Consider the following 11182-nt stretch of genomic DNA (forward strand, 5'->3'; position numbering starts at 1 on the left):
CCCAGCCCACCTGCCGCTAGCAGCAGCGTCGCCACCTCCCGCCAGTGCCGCAACCGCCAGCCCATGTTTTCCCACGGAACACCAGGCAACATCTCACGGCACACTAGTGTGCCGCGGAACAGTGGTTGAAAAACACTGCCCTAGCTAATATCTTGCTTTATTGTAAGTAGATCACCTTCCAACACCGGAGATGAAGATGGCTGTGAAAAAGGGAAAAAAAACACCTCCTGCTTTGGAATACCAAGAAGAGATTTATTTTTGTGATTGACAAGAAGTCACAACAGCTTAAAAAGAAACTTTGGAGGCACACATCCAAGTAAGCCCTATGAAGCATTTAAACAAGCTGCAGCCAAGAAAGGATCCAACACCCAACATATCTGAAGTGCCAAAGACTTGGAGCTAAAACTTTTAAGACCAGCTCTGCTGAAGCTGCTGTGAGTAAGTAGTGAGGGTGGGGGGAGAGAAACAAGGCTAGGATCAGCAGGACACTTTAAACTGAAGATCAAGAACAGCAGTGCTTTTGTTTTTTAAACACAAGTACTAAAGCACTAGGGGCTTGGATTGCTTTCTGTGAGGGCCTACTATGGGGTCGCTCTAACTCCTGAACTTCAGGCAGACTTGCACAGCGCCACAGCAGAAAAGCGGACCTCTCCTTGCTCACGTTCTGTGAACTGCCGGCAGACCTTGGCAGCAGCCTGAAAAACAAAAAAACACAGGTAGTTATCCTACTGTTGTAAATGCACGAACGCAGCACCTCAGCAGACCTGGCATCAAGTCCATGAACAGTGTGGGCTCACGTTATAGTTTTAGCCAGTCGTTATGTAGACAATCGGCATCTATACTTCTCCCCACTGAAGTTGTGAGCAAGCAGTAGCTATAAACAGCATTCTGATAGGGTGCTGGGAATAGCAGAAGCCATCTTGCTAGCTCCTCTTGAGAGCTCCCATCTCTAGGCACTGTGCCTTGCTCATCCCCGTTTGGTTACAGAATGAGAAATACCACAGAGCAAAATCTGGGATCTGCCAAGTAAGGAATCACACACATGCAGTGCAATCTAGAAGACTTGATTATGCCAGAAATTTCAACTACAAGAATGCTTACCTTCAGCATGGTGTCATCCGAACTCGCTCCATGATTTACAGGAAAAGGCATTCGTCCATCTGCAACCAAGTTGTAGATCAGGTTTAGGACTTAACCACTTATTTAAAGTATGCTAGCAGGTTGCTAAAGACCATCGCTAGTACAGGAAGAAGCAACTTAGACCATGCCCTTGTGGGGCTGCATTTATTTGCTTCTGGCCCTACTTTGTAGTAGAGTTGCAATGCTGGATCTCATCCCCTGCTCTTCTGTTTGCAACCCAAGCGGCTCCAGATGTTTTAGAAGCAGAACAGATTTACCGCGACAATTAATATGCAGTCTCTCTGCCCCTCCAAACCTGCCACCCTCAGGATGTTTTGGATTCTAACCACTGACCATGCTGGAGCTGGGTCCCAACAACTGCAAGGGGCAAGGTTGTCAAAAGGCCCAATTTAAGGTTTAGTATTAGATTCTCAAGTAGGACACGGGTGGCGCTGTGGTCTAAACCACTGAGCCTTGGGTTTACCGATCGCAAGGTCGGCAGTTCAAATCCCCGCGACGGGGTGAGCTCCCGTTGTTCGGTCCCAGCTCCTGCCAACCTAGCAGTTCGAAAGCACATCAAGTGCAAGTAGGTAAATAGGTACTGCTCCGGCAGGAAGGTAAACGGCATTTCCGTGCGCTGCTCTAGTTTCGCCAGAAGCGGCTTAGTCATGCTAGCCACATGACCTGGAAAAACTGTGGACAAACGCTGGCTCCCTCGGCCAGTAGAGCGAGATGAGCGCCGCAACCCGAGTTGTTCACAACTGGACTTAACTGTCTGAGGTCCTTTACCTTTATTAGATTCTCACTCTACCCAGCACTGCCTTCTTGAAATTCTTGCTAATGCAACTTTGCTCTTGACAAAGATCAGTTGCCCCAGTGAAAGCAGTTGGGGGACTGCAACAGGCCGCTTCAGACAAGCCAACCCCTTAATTCCAATGGAGGGGGCGGCAATCCTTGCCGATGTTGTGCTCATCTCCTAGGTAAACCACAGGCTGTTTCTAGATAATGTGGGCAGAAGCCAGCCATTCCAATTCAACTCCCCCCCTACCCTGACCCAAGAGAATCCCAATTTGTTTTACTCGGGTGTTATACTTGGGGGGAGACAGCACAAAAACCTACCCAGTTCATAGAGGTGTCCATCCACACTGGCAAACAGAATGAAATGGAAGTTGACTTTGTCATCTTCAGCCTATGGAGAAGGACGAGGGTGCATAGGATGATCAACAAAGAATAATATTGTAGTGACACTCTGCTTCCCGATTCTGCCCTTTTGGGTCCTCATAAATAACCTCTCTAACAACAACCACCCCCTTTCTTTCCTATGCCATATCCTTCCTTATGTTCCAATATATACAAATAGGCCGCTACTGCCTTGTCATCAGGCACCGCACAGTAAAAAGGGGTCACTGGGCTGACAAAACAAAGGATTTCTCCAGGATTACAGAATCCCAGACTTGCTGGCTCTTGTCTAAGTAGGAGTTGTAGACTATTTTTCTATTGCTGGTTTCGCTACTGGGAAGAGGACACAGCCAGAGATTTTATTTTGGCTATTTATCTACTGCATAATTACCAAAGTTTTTCTGTGTTCTAAAAACATGTGGAGGAAGGTATCACACAGGGACCATAGCAATGAAATATTATTTATTGTTAAATAATGTCCATAATGAAGAGCACCTTAAGTAGCCTGAGGGTTTCAGGCACCAGCAGCCCCATTAAGCAATTTACCCAAACGGCCTATTTAATAACACAGGTGTGGGAACCACCTGCAAGTCCTCCAAACACATCTTGAAAAATGCTGGCCGCTGTGGCATATTCTACTCCAAGCACAGAGGTTTAGATGCACACCACCAGCAAGATTTGCCTATGCCATTGTCAGTCTTTCTGGTAAAGCCACCTATTTTAGAAGCCAAACCACTTAAAAGGAACGAGATTTCAGCGAAAACACTGGGGAGGGGAAAGCCAAAACACTACGTACAGCTGGCTTGCACTTCAATTGAATTCCTCAATATGTGGAGTGTTAAAAGAATCACTCTCAGAGCTTGGCCTGCGCCAGAAATCAGTTTTGCCCTAACGGCTCCACTGGCCCACACCCATCTTCACCATTTGAGGTGGGGAAGAGAAGAGTTTACATTACATGGGGCCTGTACTATTATACCCTTCTACCCGTCGCCAGTTCTTGGCACCAACGTTTTACCTTTGGAAGTCTATTTAAGTTCAAGAGGAATTTACCCGACATTGGCCTTCCTGTGCTACTGCATTGTGGGCTTCTTGAATGGCCTGCAGAGGATGGTAAAGAAAACATTTTTTTTAAGGAAACCCTGAAGTAGGCACCATTAAGAAGCTTCCACCCAAGTTCCCATGTCATTTACCTTGTTGTTTTCAAGACGTTTTGCCCTCTCATCAGGAGAGAGGTCAGCTGTTGCAGTGAGGAACTCCTTTAGTGCAGACCCTTCATCTGCCAAGAAATAAAAAAATCAGGGAGATAGCAGAGCAAAGGATGATGAACCAACTGCAAGTGCAAGCATTAGGTTGTCCAATTAATCAATTTCCACCCTGCTTAAGTCAACAGTTGCACAGGTTAGAGCCAATACCATCTCCTACCAATGGGTTTGAATCCCTTGGATGACACTTCCCCCATACTTACCAAATAAAATTTTATCTTGGTTGTTGGCCACTGCATGTAGAAGGCCAATTGTTCCACAGGAATTACTGGCTGTCTGCTTCACAAAATAGACTTTGGAGCTCACTTCTTGGCCCTTCAGTTCTTCCATCTGCTTTTTTCTGAAATTTTCATGCTGCAAATGTGCAGGTGTATTGGTCAGGTAACATTATTTTTTTCCATACAATTTATATACTGCTTGATTGTTGTTGCTTTTTTTTAAAAAAAAAAGCTCTCAAAGCAAGTACAGTGGTACCTAGGTTCTCAAACGCCTTGGTTCCCAAATGCCCAAAACCCAGAAGTGTTCCAGTTTTCGAACTTTTTTTGGAAGCCGAACATCTGATGCGGCTATTGTTTCTGGGATGCCAGCACCAATCAGAAGCTACGCCTTGGTTTTTGAAAATTGACTTCCGGAACGGATTAAGTTTGGCACTTTTGTTTTTGCTATTTATTTTGTGCTTTTGTGGCTTTTTCGGTTAATTGGCTTTTGTGACTGTGTGGAACTCAGTTCAGCTACTGATTGATTGACTGATTATGTAACTGCAGAAATGGATAAAAGCCACCCATCCAAACTGACTACCATCAGTGCAGGTAAAAAAAAAATAATATGTCTTATCATCTACAATGCTGTCTTATTTATTTTATAGTACAGTACATTGATTATTGCATTCATTTTACAGATTAATGGTCTCGTTAGATAGTAAAATGCACGTTAAATTGCTGTTTTAAGGGTAGTTTTTAAAAGTTTGGAAAAGATTAATCCATTTTGCATTACTTTCTATGGGAAAGTGCGCCTTGGTTTTGGAACAGACTTCTGGAACGCATTAAGTTTGATAACCAAGACACCTCTGTAAAAACAGTTAAAAACAGCTATGTAAAGCATTCAAATATTTTAGCAGCAAGCTAAAAACAATTGAAACACATGTAATTGGTCTACATAACTGGGCAGGCTTGTCTAAAGAAAGATGTTTTCAGTAGGTGCTGAAATAGATTACAGGGAAGGCACCTGCCTAATGTCAGTAGGCAGGGAGTTTCAAATTGTGGTTGCTGCCACACTGAAAGATCAAATGTATTATGTTGCATCTATTAACAGTGCCAGTTCCAGAAAATAAAGATGTCAAATGGACATTTTATGGGGTCAGGTGATCTTGCAGGTAAACTGGTCCCAAATTGTTAAGGGCTCAAAGCGCTTCTTGACCAATGATAATAAACGTTCAGCAATCAGATGTTTTGCTTGCATTTTTTTTATATAAATGCATGCTGGGAGGATGAGAAGCCCACAGCATGCTTTAACAATTAAAATAATAATAATCACAAGTCAGCCAAGAGCCCAAAGTGAGGCTGCTTCAGAATCTCAAGCATTTAGCAAGTGATGCATGCTATCTAGTTTATTACAAATGGTTTGTGACTAATACCTACCACAGAAAAAATCATACAATCCAATGGAACCAGTTTAGGGAAAGTGATTGAATCATGCTTCAAATGAGCTACAGCTGGCAACATAACTTGGCTAAGTCATTATGTACACGCATATATAACCCTTAATCATTAGTTCCCGTAAAGACTTCTAGTGCAATGCAGTTTCATAAATGTATTCATGAGACCTGTTTACAGTCCAAAGGCAAAGATTTCAAACTATCATGGCATCACTTATGAAATATGAAACTCCTTCAAGTAAATCTCCATAGATCACCAGCCAGGGTAAATTTCCATGTCTCAGGTTGAAAGAACAGTGTCCCATTTTTCTGGGTCTCTTGAATGAGATATATTTCATGTTTCAGCCTTCAAACTGTTGTAATACCTTAATTTTGACACCCTGCCCATCCATGTGCATTCCCTGTACATACATTGGCGTGCATTCCTTACAAGTAGACTCTGCTTGAAATATACTGCTCAAAATAGCTACAAAATAGGAGGGTAGGACTCGAACCAATGGCTTCAAGTTGCAAGAAAGGAGATTCCGACTAAACATTTGGAAAGTAAGAGCTGTTCAGCAGTGGAACAGACTCCCACGAGGTGGTGGACTCTCCTTCCTTGGAGGTTTTTAAGCAGAGGTTGGATGGCCACCTGTCATGGATGCTTTAGCTGAGATTCCTGCATTGCAGGGGGTTGGGCTGGATGACCCTTGGGGGTCCCTTCCAACTCTAAGATTCTATGATTCTGTATCAAATACCTTCACCTTCCAACATAAGACCATTTTACAACAGAGAAGAAAAAACCCTCAAGAGGTGCACAATAACCAGAAGAACATGGGAATAAAAGAACTCAAAATAGACATGCAGAGAACAAAGTAGGTACAAATATCCAAAGCAGGCCCTTTAACAAACCCATCAGTAGTAAGAATCCCACAGCACAGGATTCTAGATGCAGTTGTTACTGGAAAGGTAGATTTCTCAATGGACTTTCAGTCCTTCCCATAATCATTCTCTTCAAGAATGACGATGCTTTTTGCATCTGACCCTCAGAATTCTATAGAGAAGCTCTTTCATTACAAATCCACCTGTTCTAGTTTTTCCTACCAAGATGAAGTCATCGTAAGCAACTCTGCATTTGAGACGGCCACGGCCAATCCAGACACATCACAAGAGATCTAATTTTAATGACTGCTCCTTATTGTCAGAGGCCTCAAACCTTCACGTTAGAAAGCTGCCGATTCATAGTGGCAAAGGCGTTCAACGTTATTTAAATGGCAACAAGGTTCATGATTTGCAGGCTGGTAAAGGAGGAGACGGATCAATGGTTCTCAACCATGTTTGTGCAAGACAGCTTTTGGAAGCTGGCAGAGCGATCCAAACCTTGATCTGCTGCAATGAAAGCACGAGCTAAGTGCCGCCTGTGCCCGAAAGCCCAGACAAGCAGACACTACTGCTAGCAGGCACTCCCCAAAATGGGACATTTCAGGGGGCTGAGTTGGGATAGCCAAGAATCTGCTGGATCCTAAGCCTATTAGCTGCATGAGCCCTACTGCTGGGCATGGCAAGACTTTTCTTGGCTGGCAAGGGCTGGTTCTGTGCTTAGCCTCCCAATTCAAAACATTAACCCTGCTTGTTCACTATCGCAGTTTAGGATTATTACCATCCTTTGCACGCCAACAGCGTTCTATAGAAAGCGGAGAGATTTTCCAGAGTTCTTTGCCTGCCGAGCAGGAGGTTTCACCTTCCTGCCCTTGCTAAGACTTCAATTACTCACCTGAGCAGTAAGGGGAAAGAGTAAGAGCAGAGCGCAAGCTGGATCGGGTACGGCATTCAAGGAATCCTCCTCAAACCCCAGCACATCCACAAACCTCCAGCCAGGGGCAACTCCAAGGCGGGACAGCACCTGCCGGGTTAAGGGAGGCACAAAACCAGGGAGAGAATCAAGCTCAACATGACACCCTAGTGCTCCACATCATGAATCTGGAGTGGGGGGGAAACCATTCCCATGTCCCTGTAGTCTCAGGTTAGTCCTGGCAACCTGAGGATATTTCTGGACTCCAGCTCCTATCATCCCAAACCCATTGACTAGGGATGGGTTTGGGATGCCGCCAATCAACTTCTTAAATGTACCACATTAGTTATGCCTACTATTAAAAGCTGCATTTCATCAGTTGTGGAAACCTCTCCCATCCCCAGTAATCATCACTTTAGGTATGCTAAGGAGGGCAGTCTGTGCACATTAAGCAAGACTGTTGTTGTATCTGGAGAGGGGAGGAGACATTAGAGCAGTGGTTCCCTACATGGGGCACATGCCCCACAGGAGGGCAATTAAAAAAAATGGGGGGGGGGCGGAATTCGAGAATGAGTTATTAACAGTGAATGGCCCTTTAAGCTTCCTCCACATGAATAGTTCACTTTTTGAATAATAAGAATTCTATGTTGGGGGTGGGGGGTGTCAGGATTTTAGAGATGCTTAGGTGGGGCATGGCCAAAAAAAGGTTGGGAACCACTGCATTACAGGCATCTGACTCAGCCGCAAGATCCACTTTCCGTCTCTTGACTTCTACTCTACAGTAGATGCTGCTGTGTCCCCAACAACTTGGGAGTGCCTGAGCATACGCAGAGCACCTCAGCAGTTTCCTAAAGTCTCCCAACGCTGGGTACTGATAGCAAATGAAAAGCTGACATTTTAGTACAGTACATCAGGCTCAAGGTATGCAGGGAAGTGGGGAGAGAAAGGGGGCTCAGAGGCAGGGGGGTCTCCCCTCCCAACCCTCTTCCTAAGGGCCCCTTGCCCTGCCGTGACACAGCACAAAACGCGGGGCAGCAGCGCCACCTGCCGCCCATTCCGCGAACAACCCGCCCATCATGACTCGATGCAGGAGCCCCCCGGCCCCCTAACCTGTTTCCCCTTTCCGTTGGCCTAAATACGCCCACGGGCAACATCGGTAAGGATCCAGAATTAGAGTAACGTATCTATCTATGCTCTAGGGTCCAATCGTTCCCGCCTCCCAGTGAGTTAAGTGAATGAATGAATGAATGAATGAACTGAAACGGAGACTTAAGGAAACGCCCAGCCAAGAGGAGCTGCGCCTTATTCCTTCCCAGGTCTCGGCGGCCACTCACTTTGTTCAGCATCTGAAACACAAAAGCAGCAGAAAGATGAAGGGAATGGAGGTTAGCCTGTCTCTGGGCGGGGCCCGCCTCCCATCTTGTGTCTGAATCGCAAAATCGGCAAATATAAGGAGACTGCATTTGGGGGATCCCGGGGGAGAGGGTGGAGAAGGAAGAGAGGACCCTTTGCCCCGCTTCCATTTCGATTTTATTTTTAATGTCGGAGAGACGGCTGGCCGCTTTTAACCCTCCCCTCTCTAGGGCATCTCAGAAACGCCAGAGATAAGAAACTGCACGCGCTTGGAGAGGCCAGCCATGTATAGGACACGCCTTGGGGCGGGGGACCCCCACCACCACTCCCCATCATGCATGCATGCTGCTCCCCCCCCCCATCTAGCCCTAAAACGAGTAAATTTCCCCTTCACCTCCGGGTTGATCTCCATGGGCTGCCACGCCATTGTCTCGATCTCGCAAACCTGCCCGGCCAAACTGCGCCCAAACCTGCAAGGAACCGTGCGCCCCCAAAAGAAACACGCCAGCCTCCCGCCCACCGCTCTATATATATCGCCACCGGGCTGACTCACTGCAAGGCAGGAGGAGGGGGGGAAGGAGCTGGGGCAAGAGGCGAGCCCAAAGAAAGCCGCTTCCCCGCGACTTGCAGCAATGGTACGTTCCCGCCCTCTTTCCCCACCCACACCCCACACCCCCCGCTCTCCAAGGTGCGCAAACCAGCCTCTCCCGATCGCGCCGCGAGTGGGAGATAGGCGTGGTCGCGCCCCCCACCCCGGGGTTTAGTACAATCCTCAGGTCGCCTGATCTCGCTGGGTCGAGGTTGCCTGCAAAAAAAGCACACGGGGCTTTCGTCGCGACTGGAACCTTTGCAAATGGACGGGCGTTTGCAAGCGCTGGTGCTAAGGCGAGCCTTTAGCAATAGCAACGCGAACGAGCTGCATTATTATCCGACGTCGCAACGGGTTGCTCGCAATACAGCAACCGCGGAAAGTTATTCCCCCCCCCCCGCTACTGTTTGCGAGGGGTGAGGGTGTCCGGAGATACGCACACTTTGAATCGCGCACTAGCAAATAATACATTTTTTTGCTTGTTTCCCCGGACGCCTAGCAAGCTCTGCGAAGTCGCTGTTGCAAATTCGGCTTGCTATTCCTTGGAGATAAAACGGAGGGGTTTATTTTGCTTTGCAGAGATCCTGTTTCTTTTAACAGGTGTGTGACGAGCGGAAATTCAAGAGGGTGGGGCTTTGATCTCATCTATGAGTAAAAGCGTGACCTGTCTAAATTTTTGCATCTTTTTCTCCAGTGAATCTGGTGAAGTGCAGCTCGTTTTATTGCTGTTTAAATTGCAACGTTACCTTCAATCCCGATGAAAAAAAGCATTGCATTTTTCTGTTTTGCCTTTCTCACTAAAACATGACTTGGCAGAATTGACATTGTTCAGAAACGGTAGTTCATTGAAGCCTCACAGGCCTTGTTCTCATGTGTTGCTGAAGTTACTTAGGGTAGACAAAGGACCTTTCTTCACACTTTGGAACTTTGTCCAGTCCAGCTACATCCTTATTTTGTCTGGTTGCTTTTTTTTTTTTTTAAAGCAAGCATTCTAATGTGGGTAACATGTATCTGACACACTGCTGCAGGGATTCTTGCTGTTACTAATCTTAAATTACCGGTATCCTTACTAGGGAAAATAAATGCTGTTAACATGAGTGTGATTCCCAGCTTGAATTTTTTGTTCCAAAATCTAATGATTCAAATACCAAAGCAGATGTTGAGGAAACATAATAAACCAGTTTATTTAAGATTCTGGAAAAGCAGAATCATTAAAGTAAAAAGGTTTTAAGGAATGGAAAGAAGAGGGATTGGGTATCCCAGCTATTGAAGCATGAATGCACCAGTCAGTCCTACATTGGTTTGAATACAAATATGTTTATTTTAGGTCAGGGGAAAGAGTAAAAATGGACCTGAGGAGATAATTGTGGGTGCCAAAGAAAGGAAGGGGGGAAATGCTATAATGGATCAAACCAAATTATCAATGCTTGTTTAACAGTGTGGGATAGATTTAAAAACTAATTAGTGCTGGATATATTCCTAGCAGCATCTATATTATCAGATGAAAGATTCAACCATGAGGTCAAACTAGCTAATTTTTTAAAGTGGAAAAAAATGAGGTTTAAATACCTGCAGTGGAGAATCCCAAATACAAAGGCATGAACAAGCAGTAAGTATCAGTTTCTACAGATAAGAACGTCCTTGAATAGGAAAGAGCAAAGATACAATAAAAATGGAGAACAAACTGGCTTTGACAACCTTGTAGAGAAAATGGAGAGGGAAAAATTATCTCTAAGCCAGTGGTTCCCAACCCTTCCTGCCCCCCATGGACCACTTGAAAATTGCTGAGGGTCTTGGTCGGGGGACCACTTAATTTCCTTTTCTGCATCGTGCTACTCTCCTATCAAAGTTGGTCTGGGATCAAGGGCGGGGGGGGGGGGAATCTGGCCATGGGGGCAGGGAGAGGCAGCCCCCTATCAATAAAAATACATAGCAAGCAGGTTATGACCCCCCTAACAAAAGGCCTGCTTCCCCCCAACAAAAATCCTGGCTACGCCCATGGATCTGGCCCACCAAACCCAAAAGCTTCCCTTCCCCTGGTCTAGATAATCTGGTGATACTTGTTCATCCCTGGGTGGCAACATCTTCCCCTTATAAACATCCAGAAACCTGCTGTGTTCAATGGGGCTTATTCTGAGGTTAACATACTGTACATATGACTGCAATCTAAGGCTACTTCTGAATGAGATCTTTTCCTTTTCAGATATCCCTGTTGGTGGGGGCCAAATACTATCTTTTTTCTCATATTAATTAAT

The 11182-nt window shown here is 45.7% G+C and overlaps 1 protein-coding gene across 1 annotated transcript; it reads right to left on the minus strand.

Annotated features, from left to right (window-relative positions):
- Positions 1–228: 228 nt before the first annotated feature.
- UCHL1 (ubiquitin C-terminal hydrolase L1) lies at positions 229–8872 on the minus strand. The gene is made up of 9 exons (XM_033160660.1): positions 8733–8872; positions 8320–8331; positions 6968–7096; positions 3764–3914; positions 3489–3574; positions 3349–3396; positions 2239–2308; positions 1102–1160; positions 229–695 (listed from the first exon to the last, which is right to left on the minus strand). Exons 1-9 carry the CDS (start codon positions 8763–8765, stop codon positions 609–611), a joined length of 675 nt encoding a protein of 224 aa, XP_033016551.1. The 5' UTR covers positions 8766–8872; the 3' UTR covers positions 229–608.
- Positions 8873–11182: the final 2310 nt, after the last annotated feature.

The sequence above is a fragment of the Lacerta agilis genome, chromosome 9 (genome assembly GCF_009819535.1).
Source record: "Lacerta agilis isolate rLacAgi1 chromosome 9, rLacAgi1.pri, whole genome shotgun sequence".
Classification (NCBI taxonomy): Eukaryota; Metazoa; Chordata; class Lepidosauria; order Squamata; family Lacertidae; genus Lacerta; species Lacerta agilis.